A 24,027-nucleotide genomic window follows, 5' to 3' on the forward strand; every position below is an offset into this window, starting at 1 on the left:
AATTTTATTATACTCGTTTAAAACCACGGAGCACTATTAACTAATTTTACTACTATAAATATTGTGAATTAGGAAGCCAAAAAACCTTAAAACTAATGTATCTATCGCAAAATTCACTATATCCTTCCAAATCATACGTACAGGTGCGTTTAATTAGCATAATTTCTACCCTAAACCTGTAATAAATTAATAATTATAGCCATAGGGTCAGCAACCCTACAAGTCAAATGTCAAATCCATTAAAAAAAAAACTTCAAGATCAACGAATTCCCCAATAATTTCAAGGAGATTTTCAGCAAAAACATCTTTATCAGCAAATAAAATTGCAAAATCGAGGCCGGTACGTATAATAACACGTCAATCTACACACATGGAGAATACAGATCACCCGTTTTTGTATATCTGGTCTAATGTTAGTGGTTTAAAAAGTATCGTAGTAATAAGTGATTGTAATTTTCGTTACTACCTACCTTATTATTTTAACTTTTTTGTGGGCAGGCCCAGATGACGAACCAAGCTTCGCCCGTCGAGGAGCAGGAGAAGCTTCTAGATGAAGCGCTGAACGTAGTTAAGGTCCAGGTAAATAAAATCCTTCTATACATTTTCATGACATTTAGAGGGGGTGTATGGTGCCTAAAACATTATCAATATTATCCCGCGATTCCCGATATCGCAATCCTATATCGAGGAAGTATTTATAGTATAGACAGTCACTATTTATCCGGATGTTCTTGAAATCCAGCAACATCAGAATCTGAAATGGTATATTTTGATATCAAAATCCACCTCTACACCCCTCTGGACTTACAATCCATACTAATATTATAAATGCGAAAGTGTGTCTGTCTGTCTGCTAGATTTTCACGGCCTAACCATTCAACCGATTTTGATGAAATTTGGTACAGAGTTAGCTTATACCCTGTGGAAGGACATAGGCTACTTTTTATCCCGGAAAATTAAAGAGTTCCCACTGGATTTTAAAAACCTAAATCCACACGGACGAAGTTGCGGGCATCATCTAGTATACCTATAAATCGTCAGAGAAAAATGTTTGAATATAAGATAAGGTGTGTGCCCGGGAACGAAACTCCAACCTCCCGAAGGAGATGGATACCTTAACCACTAGGCTATCACAGCTCTAACTACAACTATAATAAATGTTGTTTATATTCCAGGCATTTCAGATGAAAAGATGTTTGGACAAATCAAAACTAATGGATGCTCTGAAGCATGCTTCAACTATGCTCGGAGAACTAAGAACCTCTCTCCTGTCACCCAAGAGCTACTATGAGCTTTGTATCCTTTTTATTGCGATGACGTCTGTGACTTTGTCGGCATGGACATAAGTTTTTAAAAAACCTGCAGGAAAACTGTCAAATATGATGTGTAGTAAAATGTGTTTAGCTGAGTGAGCTTTTAATTATATTTTAGTGTCTAACTTGAACTAAACTGCAAACTTTTGTAATCTATTTATAGTTTAAAGTGTTATGAACCTTGGGAAATGTTATCTTGTGAAAGTGTACAGTATTTACAGTGTAAAACTTCGATTAAACTTGCAAACAGTTACATAGTGAACAAAAAGTTTTAAACTTACCTACCCTCTTTTTTTTTTTGTTTCCGAAAAATCATAAAACAATCAGATCTTGCTATAAATGCAATGTTCAAAGTAAATAATATGTTATGAGTTGTCTACATGACTTACTTTGATTTACGATGTTTTAATTACTAGGGTACTTCTCGTTGACCTAGAATCATGAAATTTGGTAGCAATGTCTTATAGCACTAGTAAAGGGGAAAATCCGAAAACCGTGAATTTGTGGTTATGTCACAATAAAAATGAAAAAGTGTTATTTCTTGTATGATGTAATGGAACCCTTCGGCTGCGGATCCGACACGCACTTGACTGGTTTTTTAATTGTATATATTAAAATAATCTATGAGTTTTGTACTTTTTAGTGGTCATTCATGTATAATCTACTTTCTACCAAAGCTAATAATCTAAATATTTAAAAGGAAAAAGTGACTGACTGATCTATCAACGCACAGCTCAAACTACTGGACGGATCAGGCTGATATTTGACATGCAGATAGCTATTATGATGTAGGCATCTGCTAAGAAAGAATTTTCGAAAATTCAACCCCTACGGGGGTGAAATAGGCGTTTGAAATTTGTGTAGTCCATGCTGACTAAGTCACAAGCATAAGCTAGTCAAGATATAAATAACTTATTTAACTTGAGTTTTATTCCCCTTAAGAGGAGGTTTACAAATTTAAGCTCTGCCATACGAACGAAGCCATTGTGTGGCTATTTATTGTGATTTAGAGTGATGTTTACAATTTTTTTATGCTTGATCAAATAAATGGATTGTTACCAAAACTACACAAATAGATTTGTTAAAGAACATAGTTTATTTTGATATAAATTTTTGGTTGAATTTATGTTTAATTCAATACAAAAAGTTGTCTTAAACTAGCCACATAATTCGTGAAAATTGGCAACAGTTCTTTTTTTTACCCAGTAATGTGATTAAAAATGCATATTCTGGTACATTATAAGTCAATAACACTATTTTTGATATTCAGGTATTTTTTCCAGTAAATTAGATGATTTTCAAGGACAGATTTAGGGCTTTAAAGTTGAGTCTGTCATTTATTTAATTAAAACTAGGTCCGGGAGATTGGACAATAAAAATAAAATAACAAAATAAATAAAATAGATTTTGTAAATAAACGGTAAAGGTCAATACGAAAGATTGATTTATTTTAAACATGTAGGTATTCAATTATATGAGAGTTCGTCCTATGATGGTAAATTTGGAGCTTAAAATCTTAGAATTTCATATGCCCCTTAACACAAAAAACCAGATATGGCAATAACAGATGAGCTTCGTCACTTAGAACTGTACCTGCTTGAAGAGTTCCAGAAGGGTCGCAAGGTGGCCGACCTGTACGAGCTGGTGCAATATGCCGGCAATATTGTGCCGAGGCTGTACCTCCTCATCACAGTCGGATTGGTCTACATCAAGACTAATTCCAACTTGCGGAGGGATCTGTTGAAGGTATCTCTTATTTCTTTAAACTCCACTATGTTACTCTATAATAGATATTCCAAAATTGGGTATTTTACTACTTTTGAATTAGATAAATATTATTACTTTATTATAAACTAGGATGAAAATAATGACGTACGCTGAAAAAAATATTAAAATCCAACAATGATTTACAAAGTTACAGGCATTTTGATTTTGGAGTGGGAGGGTCTTCTATCCCTTTCTTGCAAAACGAAAATTTGTATGAAACTGCACGAAGCTACTATGGCATTTGTCAAAATGACGTCATAATTCTATATCTGTCCAGTAGTTTGTGCTGTGAGTTTTTCCTTTCATATATTTAGATTAAGATACTTTTCAAAAAGTCTAGAATACTCTATTTTAACATTTTTTATACAGGATCTGGTAGAAATGTGCCGAGGAGTACAGCATCCTCTCCGCGGCTTGTTCCTCAGGAACTATCTGCTGCAGTGCACTAGAAATGTGCTGCCCGACACTACTGAGGCTGCCAATGACAGTGAAGGCACTGTGAGTGATATATTTAAAACTTTTCTGACATTACTTACTTTATACTTTACTCACTATCTTATGCTCACTACTTCGTTCGCGTGGACTGCACAAATTTCAAACCCCAATTTCACCCCTTTAGGGGTTGAATTTTCAAAAATCCTTTCTTAGCGGATGCCTGAGTCATAATAGGTATCTGCATGCTAAATTTCAGCCTGATCCGTCCAGTAGTTTGAGCTGTGAGTTGGTAGATCAGTCAGTCAGTCACCTTTTCCTTTTATATATTTAGACTTTAAAGAAAATTACGTTTTAATTTATTTATTTAATTTTATAACATTAATCATTGATAGTAGGTATAGATGGCAGCTCACAACAAAATGATGCAGGTTAGCACACATATACACATCTATGTTTCTTATTATAAAATGTAGAAAAAAGTTACTACTTCAGTTTAGTATAAACCTTAACACTTGAACATAAACTTTAATAACGATAATAACGTCTTCTTGTCATCAACAAAAAAGAAAAGTATTTTTTAAATCAGGACAAACATATTTATGCTAAAATAAAACTTAACACCTAAGCAATAAGTCTAAAAATTTGACTAATTTGAAATAAGGATACTCAATTTTTCGGTCTGCATTTGAAGCACTTATTTCAAATCTTGTAGATATGTACTCAAACAGATGACATTAATACAATTGAAATGACTTGAAATACTGTTTGTCTATAGGTTCGCGACGCTATAGATTTCATTCTGATGAATTTCGCCGAAATGAACAAACTGTGGGTCAGAATGCAGCATCAAGGCCATTCAAGGTATTTCCTCTTTCTGTATTTCTGAATCACAAATACAGTCCATATCATATTAGATGTACATTTTGGTAAAATAAAAAATATAGTAAAATTATAAAAATATAGTAAAAAGCAAAATATGTCCTTTGAAAGTAGTTTCGATAACTGCAAAATGTCGCTACTAGATGGCATTAACAGTCGCTTCAGTACTGAGTGAACATGCATATCACAAATTTCGTCCCTGGCAGTAAGCGAAACCGTGGCCTAGCTGTCAGGGCGTCGGGCGTGAACCCAGAAGACGCAGGTTCAGAGTCCTGCCGGTTCCGCAATTTTTGATATGTATTTAAATATTATTTTGGTAAAAAGTGAATTTGATTTATTGACAAAGGGACAAGGAGCGTCGGGAACGCGAGCGATCTGAACTACGTATCCTAGTTGGGACTAACCTAGTGCGCTTGTCACAACTGGAGTCTGTGGGGGAACAGGACTACAGGCGCCTCGTGCTGCCAGGCATACTGGAGCAAGTCGTCAGCTGCCGGGATGCCATCGCACAGGAGTACCTCATGGAGTGTATTATACAGGTGACTCCTTATACAGTTGGCACTAACCTGGTGCGCTTGTCACAACTGGCCTTGGCCAAACTCCGTGTCCTGTCCATTAAGTATTTACAAGGGCAACATGTAAAATGGGTACCATTATCACATACTATTGTTTTAGGTATTCCCTGATGAGTTTCACTTGGCAAACCTGCAGCCGTTCTTGAAGTCTTGTGCAGAGCTACAACCCGGTGTCAACATTAAGAATATCATCATTGCGTTGATCGAACGACTTGCGGCTTTCAGTCAGGTGCGTGAACTTTTATGTATGAACTTCAAAATGTATGTTGGTTTACGACTCTTAAAATATAGACTGAGACAAAACATCTTAAAAAGTCAATAAACAAGTCAAGAGTCATTTACATTGTTTTTTTTTTTAAACTGGTGTACAAGGAATATATGTAAATGCTTTTGCTCTTTTTAGAGGAATGAGGGTAACGTGAATCTCAGCGTAGTTTTAGAAGATGGGAAGGAGCAGGAAGTACAATTGTTTGAAGTCTTTTCCGACCAGGTTGCTGCAATCACTCAGGCAAGTCTTCTACGTTTAGTTTCTATGGATTGTTGATTATTAAAAACTCAAAATTATTACTAGAATATCTTTTCACCAGATTATGACGTGAGGATATAATGTTTGAAATGTCTGTTTATTTGTTGATTGTTTATTTGTTGTTCGCCTTTAGAGTTCGCGAGTATCATAGGCTATATTATGACGTCATGACCAATCCAATATGGCGGATATGACAAACAAACGTCAGTGAAAAAATAAACTTGAGATAATCGTATTGATTTGCTATCTAATGAAAGCTGTTTTTGTATAGATTCGGAACATATACAATTTGTATATATTAACATATGATCCGTTCGCTTATGGTGATGTTTTTGAAAAGTAGTCTACTTTAGTTTTGGAACTGTATATTGTTTTCAACAGAGTCGCACAGACATGCCTCCAGAAGACATGTTGGCTCTACAGTTGGCACTACTGAAGCTAGCGCAGCGCTGCCACCCTGACAAACTGTCGTATGTGGACAGAGTGTTAGCACACACGGACAGGATCTGTGCGGATATACATCAGAGCAGGTTAGTAATGTAACTGTACGCTATTCGCTTAATCTGTGGTTTTTCTTGTTTTATAATCTGTAATTACGTTCACATACTCGTTCTTTTGGTTTGAACCAATAGCGGGCGCTCGTTCGTTTGTGAGCATGCGTTTTGTATCGGTGATCTTCACAAGAGAAGCAACGGGGAGTTGGTCTCGACAGCGACGGACCGACGCCATTAAAACCCTAGCAAAATACCGTTAAAGTTAAAAGAGACAATTTAATCTAGATCTTTGAAGTCAATATTTCATCACCGCGGTGAACTTATAAATAAGGTTTAGTGTGTCGTGTTGTGCAAAGTGTATCTACCGATTTACCAGCTATTATTCATCATCGACACCTCATCTTCTTTCCACGTGGAAATACATCAAGATCTTGGTCATGCATGCGGCTTAGAAGACTCAGCATTCTGATAACGAATTATGACGTCATTTTGACATAGTGCTTCTTCTTCGTGCGGTTTCATACAAATTTTCGTTTTGCGAGAAAGGGATAGAAGACCCTCCCACTCCAAAATCAAAATCTGTAACTTTGTAAATCTTTGTTGGATTTCAATATTTTTTTCAGCATACGTGATTATTTTCATCCTAGTTTATAATAAAGTAATAATATTTATCAAATTCAAAAGTAGTAAAATACCCAATTTCTTCAACAGCGGAAAGCCACACCTGGAACACAACACACCAGTCTTCAAGGAACTGATGAAGATCCTCAAGCTCCCAGCAGACCACTACAAGAATATCCTCACGTTGATTAAATTGCAGAACTACGCCCCGCTGATCAGCCGGCTCAACCAACCAGGACGGTTGATGATTGCTGTGCATCTAATTAACGATGTACTGGAAAGTGATACCACAGTCTCTACTCCTGAGGATGTAAGTAATTAAGTTGATGTTGATCAACCAGCTCCACAAATGAGGCTGGTTGATGATTGCTGTGCATCTAATTAATGATGTACTGGAGAGCGATACCACAGTCTCTACTCCTGAGGATGTAAGTAATTAAGTTGATGTTGATCAACCAGCTCAACAAATAAGGCTGGTTGATGATTGCTGTGCATCTAATTAATGATGTACTGGAGAGCGATACCACAGTCTCTACTCCTGAGGATGTAAGTAATTAAGTTGATGTTGATCAACCAGCTCCACAAATGAGGCTGGTTGATGATTGCTGTGCATCTAATTAATGATGTACTGGAGAGCGATACCACAGTCTACTCCTGAGGATGTAAGTATTTAAGTTGATGTTGATCAATCGGCTCAACCTGGTGGCAAGTGATGATGCAGCCTAACATAGAGCGCGCTTGCCTAGAAGATGCCTATTTACTCTTGACTTGAAGGTACCCATACTATAATTGGAGGGAAAACTGGTGTTGGAAGGGTATTCCAAATCTTAGCGGTTCGAATTAGAAATGAGGAGGCAAATCGCTTCGTAGTTTGCGTAGAATATTATGAACTAGCTTATGCTCGCGACTTCGTCCGCGTGGACTTCACAAATTTCAACCCCCTATTTGACCCCCTTAGGGGTTTTATTTTCAAAAACCCTATCTTAGCGGATGTCTACGTCATAATAGCTATCTGCATGCCAAATTTCTGCCCGATCCGTCCAGTAGTTTGAGCTGTGCGTTGATAGATCAGTCAGTCCAGTCAGTCAGTCACCCTTTCCTTTATATATTTAGATGAATACAACTTCCTTAGGGACCCCCTTACTGTTTAATTTATTATTATTATTTGGTTTTATATTTTAGTTTATTTTGTTTGTTACCTCAGATTGAGGATTGATCTCTAAAGCGTTCAATCCTTAATCTGAGTATAAGTTTATAAGTTAGAATATAAGTTTACATACATAAGTACAATTTAATACGTAGATTCTAGTTATTTTTAAGGAGCGCCAGCTCGCCAACAAACTGGCTCACCAGTTTGGCGAGAAAATAATAATGTAAATATTTGGTGTACCTACGCTTGTTATTTAAAAAAAAAAAAAAACCAACACTGTGTAACATCGTAGCCAGGTTCATCGATGAAATGATAGACATACATAGCCCGTTTAGTAAAACTTTTATTTCTCTCGAGCACTAGTCGATTAGTTATTTACCGTGACTTTATTTCGTTTACGTGTTTAGCAATTGATTATTCACTTTATTAGGTAATTCGTAAATTTACGGTCGTGGACCGATATTAAAAATTGCGTCAATACTGACAGAGCAAGACTGGGCGTTAATACCGCCAAAAGATCTTATTTATAGACGTTATGATTCTAGTATCATGACTTGTAAAAATGTTTATATTGAATTTATTCAAATCAAGACATATATTTTTTTATATTTAAACTAGCTTATGCTCGCGACTTCGCCCGCGTGGACTACACAAATTTCAAACCCCTATTTCACCCACTTAGGGGTTGATTTTTCAAAAATCCTTTCTTAGCGGATGCCTACGTTATGTTAGCTATCGGCCTGCCAAATTTCAGCCCGATCCGTTCAATAGTTTGAGCTGTGCGTTGATAGATCAGTCAGTCAGTCAGTCAGTCAGTCAGTCACCTTTTCTTTTTATATATTTAGATTTAAGTCAAATGAAGACTTTGTATTTTCTTTATTTTAGTCAAATAGCCTCAAATATTAATTTATGAAATAAAAAGCTAACAGATGTTATCAGGTGGAAGCAGTATTATCGATGCTGGACGTGCTGGTGCGCGAGCAACCAGACCCGCTCGCCTGCGAACCTGACGCTGAGGACTTTATGGAGGAGCAGGGCTTGCTGGCCAGGTGTGTACAAATCTATACAACGTTCATCATCAACCAATAGACGTTCACTGCTGGACATAGGTCTCTTGTAGGGACTTCCACACGCCACGGTCTTGCGCCGCCGCCATCCAGCGGCTCCCTGCGACTCGTCTGATGTCGTCCGTCCACCTTGCGGGGGGTCTTCCAACGCTGCGTCTTCCGGTGCGAGGTCGCCATTCCAGCACCTTGGGACCCCAACGTCTATCTATACAACGTTAGATGGAATTAACTTAAAAATAACGTTGAAATGCGGATGACGTGTCCGTGCCGCACAAGTCTCATAAAATAAAATAAAACAGATAAAAAAATATAACAAAAGTTTTTTAGAAAACACGCGCGCACACACAAATTTAAATAATATCATTTATTGATTATACTTGATCTTTTTATTAATTCTCTTTTAATTTATGGTGAGATGGGTGTTAAAAATTAACTAACTAACACAGTTTCTAACTAATGCAGGTCCGTAGTTTTAAGGCCATGTAACTAAGAGAGATATCAAAGTTTTTTTTTTAATATGTGTTTTTTAATGGCAAAATTCTAAAACCCTTTCGGAATCATGTTCTAAAAGCGTATACTCGACGGCACAGTTCATAACGGTTAGGGACTTTCTAACAAAACGTCGAGACTTCAACGTCACTGGCAGGCGTCAAATGTCAGTACATTTGACGCAAGTAGCCCTATTTTTCTTTGATTTTACGTCACCGTAGTCTAATGTTTGACATGTCGATTCAGGATCAAACCTAGAGTTCCCTCGCTCTAGTTCACTCTGTCGACGGTGACTTATGGAAATCAAACAGCTTTACATCCATACTAATAATATTATAAATGCGAAAGTGTGTGTCTGTCTGTCGAATTTTGACGAAATTTGGTAAAGATATAGCTTGACATCTTTTTATCCCGGAAAATCAAAGAGTTCCCACGGAATTTTTAAAAACCTAAATCTACGCGGATGAAGTCGCGGGCGTCATCTAGTTTTACATAATTTTAACCTTAGTCTAGATAATTCCAGTAAGCCAGTAAAGTTTTCACAATAAAGAAGATTTATAATTACTAGTACCAGTGGCGTGCACAGGGTTTGAAGCTAGGGTATGCATTAGTTAGCTAGGAACCTGTTTACTGGCAGGTCATAATGAAAATATGCATCGTGCTATTACAACTGGGGTAAGCACTGCATTTCTGCCTCTATGACCTGCACGCTACTGACTAGTACATATCCCGATCCGATCGGGTAGATAGACTTTGAAATATGCTTTGTCTTTCCTTAGATTAATCCATCACTTCAAGTCGGATTCGGCGGATCAACAGTATCTAATACTAAGCGCCGCTAGAAAAGCCCTCCAAGGCGGAGGCGCCAAGCGCATACAACACACGTTCCCGCCCATCATATTCCACGCGTACCGACTCGCATTCACTTACAAGGAACTGAAGGATCAGGTAAACCTCCAAACTTTCTTGAAACATAACTTAAAATTTCATGTCTCTATATTCGATCGAATTATAAGCGAGATAGCAGATGTTAATGCAGGGTTCTCTCTATACAGGGTGAAGTTTTAGTGGTTGTCTTCCCGCGGCAGAACGATTGGCCCTCAGTAGTATTATCGAAAGGAGATCGCCCGTGAACGGGCCCTCTTTTGTGGCGTCGTGTCAAAACTTAAATTAATTTTTTTAAATGTATTATTTATTTACGATTATGTTTTATAACGACTTTTTTTCACTCTATTATTGAAAATATCCACAATTACAGTTAGAATCGTAAACATGCATTTATTTTGAAGAAGTATTAATTAAATATAACCTCAATATCAGCAATATAAAAAATAAGATTTCTTTATAACCAGGGTGAATAAATAGAAATCGTTTGCAGAATATAAATATTTAATTATTTGTCTACAAAATAAAATTAAAACCATGGTGACATAACAATTATATTAGGGGGGGCCCAAAGCTCCTAAGAAAATGGGCAATCTCTTTTGAGTTAAATTTAAATAATAAAAATGTTTTTGTTTTGAATTAATAATAATAAAAAAATCGACAACTCGAAAGTGTGAGAAACAATACTAACTCCCTAGACGTAACGTGAATAGTAGGTAGGTACATCCACTCGATCCGCGCTGCCAATAAAGTGAAAAAGTTTAGAGCAAAATAAGCTCTCGCGCGTAGTGATACGGCATAAACTAGCCTGCGCGCACGCGGTATCACTATTAGTTCGAGGTCTAATTCGATTTTTGTTATTCTCGATTGTAAATTTGACATTTTCGACTAATATTTTTTTATATTTATAAATCGATTGTAATACCATGACAAAATCATTTCGCTTCGGGAAAACAACCATTAAAATTTCAGCGTGTATATATCTCTCTCGCTATACGCGTGAATTATGAGCGAGATAGCACCAGTCTCTGTTGTTCTTGTGTTTAAAATCTTAAGGTCAAGCGATAAGGACTGTATTTCATTCAGTTTTAATCGTCGTTAGGTTGCGATTTTCTTCGCAAACGAATTTTGCCGATGTCTCAAGAGTATGCATATACATGGAAACAAAATCGTAAAATGTTGGCGGGGGACAGGGGAGAATGCTTTGTTGTGATTGGTGGACTCAAAAGTCACGATGTGCGGAACGAGGGTACCGAACTGGCGTGGGCCGACTTCTATGCTAAGTAACTGCCTAAGCTTGACGATCGGGGGTGTCGGGCTATAAGGCGTCTATAGGTGGCTCAGAACAAGGACTGTTAGAAGTAGCCCCATTGTGACACTTACTGTTAGAGCGAGATAGCTAAATACATTTAAGCTGTTATTAGAACGTGACAAAATGATTATGTTTTGTCCTTATCACCCTGGCCACTTTTTTTGTTTGGCAAAATGTATTTGTACGTGAGATTTTGGCAAACGACGTGAAGTGAGGTTATGTTGACTCAAGTATTGTAAATAAATAATTGATTCGTTTTGTTGTTTTTTGTTTGTGAAGTTATTTTGCAATGGTGTGTTGCAGTATACTAGGCTACAATAGCCGAAGCGAACGTAAAATAGACGGAATAACATTTCACAAGTAAGTACCTCTGCTTGAGCGAGAGGGACTGAGGGGGCCACGCTAGTTGCATATCTGGTATATTTGTGATGCTAAGTAACTGCCAAAGCTTGACGATCGGGGTGTCCGGCTATAAGGCGTCTATAGGTGGTATGTGACTGTACTTAACACAGAAGAAAGCTTATTTATTAAGCTTAAGGAGAGAGTTATTAAAAGTTTTGTTACAGGACGAGATGTGGGAGAAAAAGTGCCAGAAAATCTTCCAGTTCTGCCATCAGACCATCAGTTTGCTGGTGAAGGCTGAACTTGCTGAATTGCCTCTAAGGTAGGGATTAGGGCCAGTGCAGACTGACAGAACTGTGGTGCGAGCAGCTGTCTTGGTACACACAAATGTCTACCCCTATCCAATTGGGTATTTTACTCTTTTTAGGGTTCCGAAGTCCGTACCTCAAAAGGAAAAAAGAAACCCTTATAGGATCACATCGTTGTCTGTCTGTCTGTCAAGAAACCTACAGGGTACTTTCCGTTGACCTAGAATCATGAAATTTGGCAGACAGCAATAAACCTGAAAACTGTGGATTTGTGGTTACATCACACAAAAAAAATTAAAATGTGTGTGTGTGTGTCTGTCTGTCTGTCTGACCGTCCGTCCGTCCGTCTGTCCGTCTGTCTGTCTGTCAAGAAACCTACAGGGTACTTCCCGTTGACCTAGAATCATGAAATTTGGAAGGTAGGTAGGTCTTATAGCAGACATGAGGAGAAAAATCTGAAAACCGTGAATTTGTGGTTACATCACACAAAAATAAAATTAAATTGTCGTCATAAACTAAAATGAGTTGATATTTTCAATTTTCAAAATATTTAAAAAAAGACTGTAGTACGGAACCCTCGATGCGCAAGCCTGACTCGCACTTGGCCGTTTTTTTTTCAAAAGTGTCATAATTTGATATTAAAGTGATAATAAACTACCTACCATATTACTAAGCCTCCGCCGTCCGTCCGTCCGTCTGTCGTGAACGTGAATCTCGTGAACGTGAATAGGTAGAGAGTTGAAATTTTCAGAGAATATGTATATCTATTGCCGCTATAACAACAAATAATAAGAAATTCAAAATTGCCGCCATGAAATTTAAGTAAAATAAAAAAGTGTTATTTCTTGTATGATGGTAGGTACGGAACCTTCGTGTGCGGGTTCGAATCGCACTTGACCGATTTTATCCTGTTTTCAGATTGTACCTCCAAGGAGCGCTTGCGATAAGCGAGATAGGCTTCGCGAACCACGAAACGATCGCCTACGAGTACCTTTCGCAGGCGTTTTCTTTGTACGAGGACGAAATATCGGACAGCAAGGCGCAGTTGGCCGCTATCACACTCATCATTGCTACGTTCGAACAGATTAACTGTTTTGGTAAGTGTCCAGTGAACTTTCAGACGAATTCAGTGTTTTTAAACTATCATGTGTTAGCTTATTGAAGTTAGTTTAATGAATTAGACAATATTTGACTCATCCGATGTCACGCGATCTGTGGCGGGGAAGCCATCTTGAATCGATTTGTATAAATACCAGTGTTTGAAGGTTTTTAAGCCAGTCTCGTTCCGACTCGAGACTCAACGACTATTAAATACTTTTGTGTTTAGGTCGATATTTTGATTAAGTGGTTACAATAGCAATTGTGCCCTAATCAAGTTAATATTGCAGTTAGGTTATTATAAAGATTAAATCTCTCAATAAGCCTCTGACTTTTGCTTTTACATGAGTGATATTCATCATGTACTTACTGATTACCCACGGACTGCTGTGCTCCTCCCCTAATTGAAATTGAATGTGTGTTTATCATTGCTGGGAAATACGATAACGCATCTCCCCCCCCCCCCCCCCCCCCCCCCACCTGGAAGCTAGCCAACTTGTGGGAGGGTATGTGGGACTCGACAGCCGAGAGGCGACCGGAATACCCACTAAAACCTAGCGACTACCCACCCACTCGCTAGGTCCCCCCACCACACGTCCGAGGGGATGGGAATGAGAAGTGGGAATGGGTTTACTTGACAGACACGACAGATCAGACAGACAGACAACAAAATTAACCCTAAAAATAAAAAAACGTTGCAGGTGCGGAAAACGCGGAACCCATGCGTACGCAGTGCGCGCTAGCAGCGAGCAAGCTGCTGAAGAAACCAGACCAGAGTCGAGCCGTGGCGCTGTGTGCACATCTCTTCTGGAAAGGGGCTAAAGATGGGAAACAAGTGAGTTTTAGCGTTTAAACTATCGTGAGTGATCTCCATTTTATATAATACTAGCTTATGCTCGCGACTTCGTCCGCGTGGACTACAAAATTTCAAGTTTGTGGAATCTTGAGTTTTCCTTTATTAACTTGTGTGTTGAAATCGATGTGATGTAAAGTCCGTTAACGTTACGTGTTTAATGAATCTGAAGCTTGTTAGTCCGTTTCCTGCCTAATGTCAGGCTGTCACATTATATGTCGTATCACTCTCACTGTCAATGTCTTTAGAGAAGACCACAGACCCAGTGCCTTGTCTATGATCTATTTGTTTATAGTTGTTGTGTTCATCCCCCTATTTCATCCCTTTAGGGGTTGAATTTTCAAAAATCCTTTCTTAGCGGATGCCTACGTCATAATAGCTATCTGCGTGCCAAATTTCAGCCCGATTCGTCCAGTAGTTTGAGCTGTGCGTTACTGATCTAAGTAGACAGCTTTTCCTTTTATATACATACTAGCTTATGCTCGCGACTTCGTCCGCGTGGACTACACAAATTTCAATCCCCTATTTAACCCCCTTAGGGATTGAATTTTCAAAAATCCTTTCGTAGCGGATGTCTACGTCATAATAGCTATCTGCTTGCCAAATTTTAGCCCGATCCGTCCAGTAGTTTGAGCTGTGCATTGATAGATCAGTCAGTCAGTCAGTCACCTTTTCCTTTTATATATATATATAGATCTCTCACCCGGCTATACTCACGTGTTTCGTCGACGTTAGCCTGACTAGTTTCGAACCCATCCGGGGTCCTTTTCAAGAGAAGTCAGTTCGCGCACGCGTCGCGGTTAAGACTGAAACTTAAACTAACTAACTAAACTGAGGCTAACGTGGACTAAAAACGTGAGTATAACCGGGTGAGAGACATTATATCTGTGGCACGCTATGGGGTTCGGTGGACCGTCGCGCCAGAAGACTCATTGGTGACGAAGCGCTGGTCAATTCTAAACTTCAAAGGTTGGAACATCGGCGCAAACTTGCCTGTCTATCGGTATTTTATAGGATATATTTCGGAGTGTGCCCAATAACTTTTCGACCTGGTTCCTCCTTCACCTTTCTACTATTTTCAACCCGGGTATCTTTAAAACAAGAGTGAATAGGCATCTTCTAGGCAAGAGCGCTCTTTCTTCAGCTGCATCATCACTTGCCACCAGGTCTGATTGCAGCCAAGCGCTAGTCTGTAAATTAAAAAAAAGAGTTTCATTGCCTTCATAATGCTCAGCTCATAGCTTCATAAGCAGATGCGAGCTATAAAATATATAGAGTTTTATATAGAGTTGGATGACAAAAATTGCAAAATTTGGTTTACAGCTGTTGTTGCCCGTTTGCATTTGTGCCATATTGATATGACCTAGTATTTACCCTATTGTCCATACAAAATGGGGTAGTCTTGGTGTAGTAAAATCTTTTCAGACATAAACCAGACTTTTTCTTGAACTCCATCACAAATTTATTGTACTTTACAAATTTCAATATGGGTTTATTCAAGGGGTGGTTCAATAAATTCCTGAAATGACAACAACACATTAGCAGTTCCTCTGGCGCTACAAATGTTCATGGGCGGGCGGTTATTGCCATCAAGTGACCCGCCTGCTCGATCCCCCGCCATTTATCTATATATATAAAAGGAAAAGGTGACTGACTGACTGACTGACTGACTGACTGATCTATCAACGCACAGCTCAAAGTACTGGACGGATCAGGTTGAAATTAGCCATGCAGATAGCTATTATGACGTAGGCATCCGCTAAGAAAGGATTTTTGAAAATTCAACTCCTAAGGGGGTGAAATAGGGTTTTGAAATTTTGTAGTCCACGCGGACGAAGTCGCGAGCATAAGCTAGTATATATATAAAATAAAAAACTTTTTGTTTCTAGTGGCCTCTGAACGAGGCGGGCAGAGCGCTGGACTGCCTGAAGAAGGCAGCTCGGGTAGCGCAACAGTGCATGGACGGCGGCGTGCAGGCGCAACTACTGGCCGAGCTGCTGGGAAGATATGCGCTGCTGCGCGAGCGGGGCAACGCCAGCCTCACCACCAACCTTATTGAAGCTGTAAGCTATTTTTTCAAATTTCAAATTTCAAATTTCAAATTTTATTTATTGCATTTCCATAACTCATTACATCATATTAAGCATGTATAAAGTATTATGGATACCCAGTTTGGGTGTCGCAATTTGGTCCTTAGACCTTGGTAGGGAGACCGATATTATTATTTATTTTTATGTTCGTCGTTTAGGAAATCATTTACGGCATAGTAGCCCTTTTCTAATAAAAAGTTTTTAAATATTTTGTTGAATTTATTTTCATTGTTTATGTTACGAATGTTGTCTGGTAAATTATTATATATCTTTATAGACATTACGTAGGGACTCGAGGTATGCAGTACTAATTTTGATTGCGGAAGGTTTAATTTATTTGCATGTCTTTCGGGAAATCGACGGGATTTGATTTCTTCCACTTACTCGGAATTTGCTACTTTACTGAAGAAAGGATGTCACTACAAAGGACTGCTATCGGGTGTTTACTTGCCGCACGCTAAGAATTTCCAAGAGGACTGTAATGGAAATTGCTGGACAGTTTTTTTTTTTAAATTCAGATACAAGTGACGATGCAGTGTAAGATCGAAGCGGGCTAACCTGGAAGGGGTATGTCAGTTTTTAGTAAACCCATGCCCCTTTGGTTTCTACACGGCATCGTACCGGAACGCTAAATCGCTTGGCGGCACTACTTTGCCGGTAGGGTGGTAACTAGTCACGGCCGAAGCCTCCCATCAGACCAGACCAGAAATTTAGAAATTATAAAATTCCTAATCCGAATCGAACCCGGGACCTCCCACTAATAAAACCACAGCGCTTACCACTGCGCCAGGGAGGTCGTCAAAGTTTCATACTGATGACGAGGTTCTTTAATCTTTTTTAATGATTTTTTGCTTTTTTTAGGTACATAATATAATACACAATATACATTTTCATATGAATTAAAACTGAGTTTCTTGTATTAATTTTTTATTGTTTCCTCGCGATTGGAAGAAAAGTACTATACAAGTCTCGGCCGAAATAGCGATTACCAACCTCGCGATTACCAGCTTCGCCTTGGCCAGTAATTGCTTTATTTCAGGCCTGGAATGTAATATACTATTACCAACGTTAGTCTGTCTTGTAATTTAGAATTCTTAAATTGTTTTCCCAAAGTGACAGAAGGTTTTACTACATTCTACCACGGAGAATAGCTAATATAGGGCTCTCTCTGTTACGTAATTTCATACAAATGACAAAGATAAAAACAATCTTTAATTTTTTCCCAAGGCAACCATATAAGTCTTGTTCCTTTATTTGTTCTGTTCCTCCTACCGTTTTGTATCAAGTTCATTTGATTAACATATTATGGTTGATAATATTTAAAAAAAATACTCCGATTTTAATTAAGGGTTACCTAGACCTGATTTCATAATCGCTATATATAAAAATGAATCATTGAATGTGTTGCTGATCGCAAATCTCGAAGAACAGCTGAACCGATTTCGCTAATTCTTTTTTTATAATATTCCTTGAAGTACGAGGATGGTTCATAGTGAAAAATTTAAAAATTTGCCTGAAAAAGAATCGACTGTTAGGCGGTACGAAGTTCGCCGGGGCAGCTAGTTGAAAATAAATAAATTTGGTTAACAAATGTGTAAAGGTCGACCACATTAATTAATTTACAAAAATTCTTATTTTTCAGATAATACAAAAGATACGCGAAGAGTTAGGTAACCTCGACCAGTCGGAGGAAGTGGAACAGATCACCAAACATTTCCACAACACTTTGCAGCATCTCAAGAACAGGATGGAGTGTCCAGACCCTGAGGGCTTAGGTTATGAGGGACTTGTGCTGTCTTAGTGTACATTTTAATCGAACTCAGTGTATGGAATCATGGAAAATTGTACAAGAATCGGTCAAGTGCGAGTTGGACTCGCACAGAAAGGGTTCCGTACCATCATACAAGAAATAATCCTGTTTAATTTTTTTTTTAATTTTCATGGCGGCAATTTTGGCTATGGGACCCTAAAAAGCAGCGAACGACAAAGCATAGAACGCGTGTTAATTGTACCTGACTATATTTTTGTTTTGCTTTTTGTGTTTTCTGTATATTGATTTTTGTGGTGTACAATAAAAGTATATTCATTCATTGATAGAAAAAGGTTTGTATAACAATGTAACAAATATTGATTTTTTTTCTTATTATAATTCTATCTACCATCGGCTTACTAGCCATAATCAGATTTTGGGTGTGTAATTTGAAAAAAAAAATCTACAAAGGAGATCATTCTGCCTCCATACATTTTTGGGCCTTTTCTAAAAGTGCCGGCCAACAAAAAAATTGGTACGTATTGTTAGAACTAGTCATTTGGAGCAGTTAATATTGCACCAAAGTTGTAGGATTGCTCTGAGCCAAGGTATACAGGTTTGTTGACTCCTCATTTTCATACATGTTATTGATTTCTGAAAGTGCTGGGAAACTTAAAATAATGATAGATATGGCTAGAACTAATGATCTGAAGCAACTGTCATTATGGCCCGAAAGCTGTAGGGTCATTATCTGTTCTGTTATACAAGTTATACAAAAAATTAGTATACTCTGTATATTGATTATGGCCGATTTAATGAATGTGTTACTGTTCTGATTATTTTGCACGAATCTGAATAGCTTGTCTTCCACGAAGTGCTGGATCAGCTGCAATGTAGACATAATACGTTTTTAACGCACCATGCCTGGATTTTATACGGCTTCGTAATGCTAGGAGAACTCATCACGCCATCTCCTGAACATCTTCCACTGGGATATCTCCAGCGAAGTCTGCTGTGAATGCACCATTTGATTGTACGTGTTCACCATAGTAACTACAGGTTTTCTTCAGTTGATAGCTGCCTAAAGCAAACAGCGTCTAATTGAATTGGAGCATGTCGGCTTCCATAGCATAGCTCAACGGGTTGCGAAGCTGAAGTGGCAATGGGCCGGGCACATAGTTCGTAAAACCGATGGACGTTGGGGTCCCAGGGTGCTAGAATGGTGAGCTAGCACCGGAAGGCCTTCATTTTCCAGATTACCATTTCTATTGTTATTTTCCGAAAATTACTCTTTTTCACTTTTATGTCCTGATGCTCGTTCTCTTTGTTTTCATCAGCGTCGTCGAACTTCCACGCTTCCTCTTGTGGTTTTATATTACGATTACATAAATGATTTAGTCCAAACCACTGCAAGTGGTAATATGAATCTAAAGATTTCCCCCTTTTCTTTAACCAACTCTGCAATCTCTGTATCTCTTTTTCCGGTTTTGGAGGGCTTTTTGGAGAGCTTAGCTGTGGAGGTATTTGAAATTTGACTCTCTTACTTTCTTTTGTGACCGCTGAAATTACTTTCTCGCCTTTGTCATCCTCATCGCCTTTGTCGCCTTCATCATCATTTGACTCTTGTAAGTAATTCTTGTTAATATGGTCTCCTATTGACGCCCACTTATTATGTATGCAGTTAGGCAATTCATTTTTATTTACACCTTCGAAATGAATTGCAGATATTGAACGTCTAACTTTCCTTTGCCTAACATTTTTTGTAGCCTTTTTGGTGCAGTTCGGATCAGTTTTTGGTTTTGTTGCACTGTCTACAGTTTGTTTGTGTACAACAGTTTGTTTGTGTACAACTTTAGGCTTGTAAAGCCTGTCAAAAACAGATTCTTTAGAGTTCATACTATTATTTTTTTCTTTAACTTGTTAAAACATAGTTACTTGTATCAAAGGGTTCGCTATTAACTCTGGACGAAGAGGCAAATTCGTTAGGGGCTTTGGTATTATTCGTTACAATATTTTTCCCACTCACTTTATTTGGAAGGAGTTTAGGTGCTGCATTCCATCTATTTATTGGATTACTCCTACCACTGCCAGTATTAGTGTTTTTATTTATTTTAATAGTATCAGATTTAGATGTGGTAGGGGCTACTAAAGGGACATCTGGTCTGGTTCTAGATATAGTTGAAGCAGTTGGTTTTGGTGGTTGGAAATCATTTTTGCCGTATTTTTTCAAAATAAGTTCTCGTAACTTGTCAAGGCGTGCAATTGCAGCTGATCCAGCACTTCGTGGAAGACAAGCTATTTAGATTCGTGCAAAATAATCAGAACAGTAACACATTCATTAAATCGGCCATAATCAATTATACAGAGTATACTAATTTTTGTATAACTTATATAACAGAACAGATAATGACCCTACAGCTTTCGGGCCATAATGACAGTTGCTTCAGATCATTAGTTCTAGCCATATCCATCATTATTTTAAGTTTCCCAGCACTTTCAGAAATCAATAAAATGTATGAAAATAAGGAATCATCGAACCTGTATACCTTGGCTCAGAGCAATTCTACAACTTTGGGTGCCATATTAACTATTGCTCCAAATGACTAGTTCTAACAATACGTACCAATTTTTTCGTTGGCCGGCACTTTCAGAAAAGGCCCAAAAACAATGATCTCCTTTGAAAATAGGGGCCCACAAACTCATGTTGGTTTAAATCGAAACATACTTGATTCGTACTGTTTGTGATTGGACGAGTTAACGAGTTACAATCGAATTGAAGACAAGTGCAGTAGAGAACATATAGTTCGCGACAGGTCGAAATGACAATCGGGGTGGGGACGCCCCGCCCCTGCCATTGTCATGTCGACCTGTCGCGAACTACCGCTCACCACTGTCAAGATTTCGTTACGCTACAATAGAAAAATTTCTATGCTTTGTCGTTCACTGACAAAAAGCTAATTAATTATTAACAAGTAGGAGAGTTTTTTAAAACGAGGGTTACGGACTTCACTTGATTCAACAAGTGAATGGGAAAAATATTGTAACGAATAATACCAAATCCCCTAGCGAATTTGACTCTTCGTCCAGAGTTAATAGCGAACTCTTTGATAGAAGTAAAACTATGATTTAACAACTTAAAGAAAAAAAGAATAGTATGAACTCTAAAGAATCTGCAAGAAAAAATACGATATGAATGTGTTACTGTTCTGATTACTTTGCACGAATCTAAATAGCTTGTCTTCCACGAAGTGCTGGATCAGCTGCAATTGCACGCCTTGACAAGTTACGAGAACTTATTTTGAAAAAATACGGCAAAAATGATTTCCAACCACCAAAACCAACTGCTTCAACTATATCTAGAACCAGACCAGATGTCCCTTTAGTAGCCCCTACCACATCTAAATCTGGTACTATTAAAATAAATAAAAACACTAATACTGGTAGTGGTAGGAGTAATCCAATAAATAGATGGAATGCAGCACCTAAACTCCTTCCAAACAAAGTGAGTGGGAAAAATATTGTAACGAATAATACCAAAGCCCCTAACGAATTTGCCTCTTCGTCCAGAGTTAATAGCGAACCCTTTGATAGAAGTAAAACTATGATTTAACAACTTAAAGAAAAAAAAATAGTATGAACTCTAAAGAATCTGTTTTTGACAGGCTTTACAAGCCTAAAGTTGTACACAAACAAACTGTTGTACACAAACAAACTGTTGACAGTGCAACAAAACCAAAAACTGATCCGAACTGCACCAAAAAGGCTACTAAAAATGTTAGGCAAAGGAAAGTTAGACGTTCAATATCTGCAATTCATTTCGAAGGTGTAAATAAAAATGAATTGCCTAACTGCATACATAATAAGTCGGCGTCAATAGGAGACCATATTAACAAGAATTACTTACAAGAGTCAAATGATGATGAAGGCGACAAAGGCGATGAGGATGACAAAGACGAGAAAGTAATTTCAGCGGTCACAAAAGAAAGTAAGAGAGTCAAATTTCAAATACCTCCACGGCTAAGCTCTCCAAAAAGCCCTCCAAAACCGGAAAAAGAGATACAGAGATTGCAGAGTTGGTTAAAGAAAAGGGGGAAATCTTTAGATTCATATTACCACTTGCAGTGGTTTGGACTGAATCATTTATGTAATCGTAATATAAAACCACAAGAGGAAGCGTGGAAGTTCGACGACGCTGATGAAAACAAAGAGAATGAGCATCAGGACGTAAAAGTGAAAAGGAGTCATTTTCGGAAAATAACAATAGAAATGGTAATCTGGAAAATGAAGGCCTTCCGGTGCTAGGTCACCATTCTAGCACCTTGGGACCCCAACATCCATCGATTTTATGAACTATGTGCCCGGCCCATTGCCACTTCAGCTTCGCAACCCGTTGAGCTATGCTATGGAAGCCGACATGCTCCAATTCAATTAGACGCTGTTTGCTTTAGGCAGCTATCAACTGAAGAAAACCTGTAGTTACTATGGTGAACACGTACAATCAAATGGTGCATTCACAGCAGACTTCGCTGGAGATATCCCAGTGGAAGAAGTTCAGTTATAAGATCTACCTACGTCCTACGTGCCAAATTTCATGATTCTAGGTCAACGAGAAGTACCCTGTAGGTTTCTTGACAGACAGAAAGACAACAAAGTGATCCTATATGGGTTCCGTTTTTCCTTTTGAGGTACGGAACCCTAAAAATCGATTAAGTAAAATGAAATAAAAAAATATTCTAATCGATGTATTTTTCAAATCAATCAACGTGAGCGAGACAGAGTGCAGCTTCACTTCTGTTGGGTGTCCTTAGACACCACACAAGTTTTTTATTGTAATGAAACTAAAGGCATTGATCCTGATCTTTGTTATATCATGCAGAGTTATACTTTAAGTATAGTTAATAGTGAAATACTAGCAATATTTAATATTATTATTATAGAAAATATAGTAAATTGTTTAATAAATAATGCTTTTTATTTATCTACAAAAAAGCACCCGAACCGAGTAGACCCGGGCGGGGTGATTAGTGTATCTCGCGATCATTGCTGTCAAACGTCCGGCTAGAGAGAGACAGCATTAGCCACATTCTTGTGGCTAATGCTGTCTCTCTTCTCTTGTGTGTGTCTCTTCTTCGGTGTGGCTTCTTAGCCACAAAAGCAAAATAAGAAGAGAGACAGCAAATGAACTGTCGCATTGCTACTTCTGTCGCTACTGCAACGTTTTACGTAATCACCCCGCCGATTTGCTGAAAAGTTAAATTGATGGGGTATTAGAGGAATAACCCCTATTCATTCACGGCCGATTTGTTCAACCGATTTTGGTGCTTGCATCCCGAGGAAGAACATCATCCATCAACATGATCAACTCATCGCCGGCTCACTACAGAGCACGGGTCTCCTCTCAGAGTGAGAAGGGTTTGCATGTGCGGATTAGTAGACTTCACACACATTTGAGAACATTATGGAGAACTCTCACTTCTCAGGCATGCAGGTTTCCTCACGATGTTTTCCTTCACCGTTAAAGCAAGTGATATTTAATTAATTAAAACGCACATAACTCCGAAAGTTAGAGGTGCGTGCCCGGGATCGCACCCCCGAACTCCGATTAGAAGGTGGACGTCCTAACCACTAGGCTATCACAGAGGAAGAACATAGATAACCGATATCCCGCAGAAAATCAGTTTCCATGGAATTTTTGATAACCTAAATCCAGATCGTTGAAGTCGCGACTCACGATACTCGTAGCTTTTTTTTGTTTTTTTTTTAATAGAGATAGCGAGCTAAGGAGCAGGCGGGTCACCTGATGTTAAGTGATTACCGGCGCCCATGAACATTTCCAGCACCAGAGGAACCGCCGATGCGTGGCAGCCTTTTAGGAATTTATTAAAAGTTCGTAGCTTGCATCCTGGAGATGAAAAAAGGATACTTTTTATCCCGGAAAATCAAAAAGTTCCCACAGGATTTTTTGAAAACCAACCAAGATCTACACTACTCCACATCTTGTGAGTCTTATATCCAACAGTGGGACGTATATCCATTGAGACGATGATACGAAATCCAAGGAAAAATAAAACCG

At 38.4% G+C, this 24,027-nt stretch overlaps 1 protein-coding gene across 3 annotated transcripts; it reads left to right on the forward strand.

The window, feature by feature from the left end:
- The first annotated feature begins 26 nt into the window (after window positions 1-26).
- Window positions 27-19,529, forward strand: Vps35 (Vacuolar protein sorting 35). Of its 3 annotated transcripts, none has more exons than XM_069499738.1 (18): window positions 27-143; window positions 499-579; window positions 1,176-1,296; window positions 2,866-3,059; window positions 3,450-3,578; window positions 4,291-4,376; window positions 4,741-4,933; window positions 5,070-5,198; window positions 5,373-5,477; window positions 5,877-6,025; window positions 6,701-6,920; window positions 8,700-8,809; window positions 10,096-10,264; window positions 12,080-12,177; window positions 13,082-13,260; window positions 13,963-14,096; window positions 16,004-16,177; window positions 17,847-19,529. In XM_069499738.1, the coding sequence occupies exons 1-18, from the start codon at window positions 96-98 to the stop codon at window positions 18,003-18,005; spliced, it is 2,478 nt and encodes an 825-aa protein (XP_069355839.1). In that variant the 5' UTR covers window positions 27-95; the 3' UTR covers window positions 18,006-19,529. The 3 variants fall into 3 exon arrangements, with proteins under 3 accessions (XP_069355839.1, XP_069355841.1, XP_069355840.1); XM_069499740.1 differs by lacking the exon at window positions 27-143 and adding an exon at window positions 215-340; XM_069499739.1 differs by lacking the exon at window positions 27-143 and adding an exon at window positions 277-412.
- Window positions 19,530-24,027: the final 4,498 nt, after the last annotated feature.

The sequence above is a fragment of the Maniola hyperantus genome, chromosome 7 (genome assembly GCF_902806685.2).
Source record: "Maniola hyperantus chromosome 7, iAphHyp1.2, whole genome shotgun sequence".
Classification (NCBI taxonomy): Eukaryota; Metazoa; Arthropoda; class Insecta; order Lepidoptera; family Nymphalidae; genus Maniola; species Maniola hyperantus.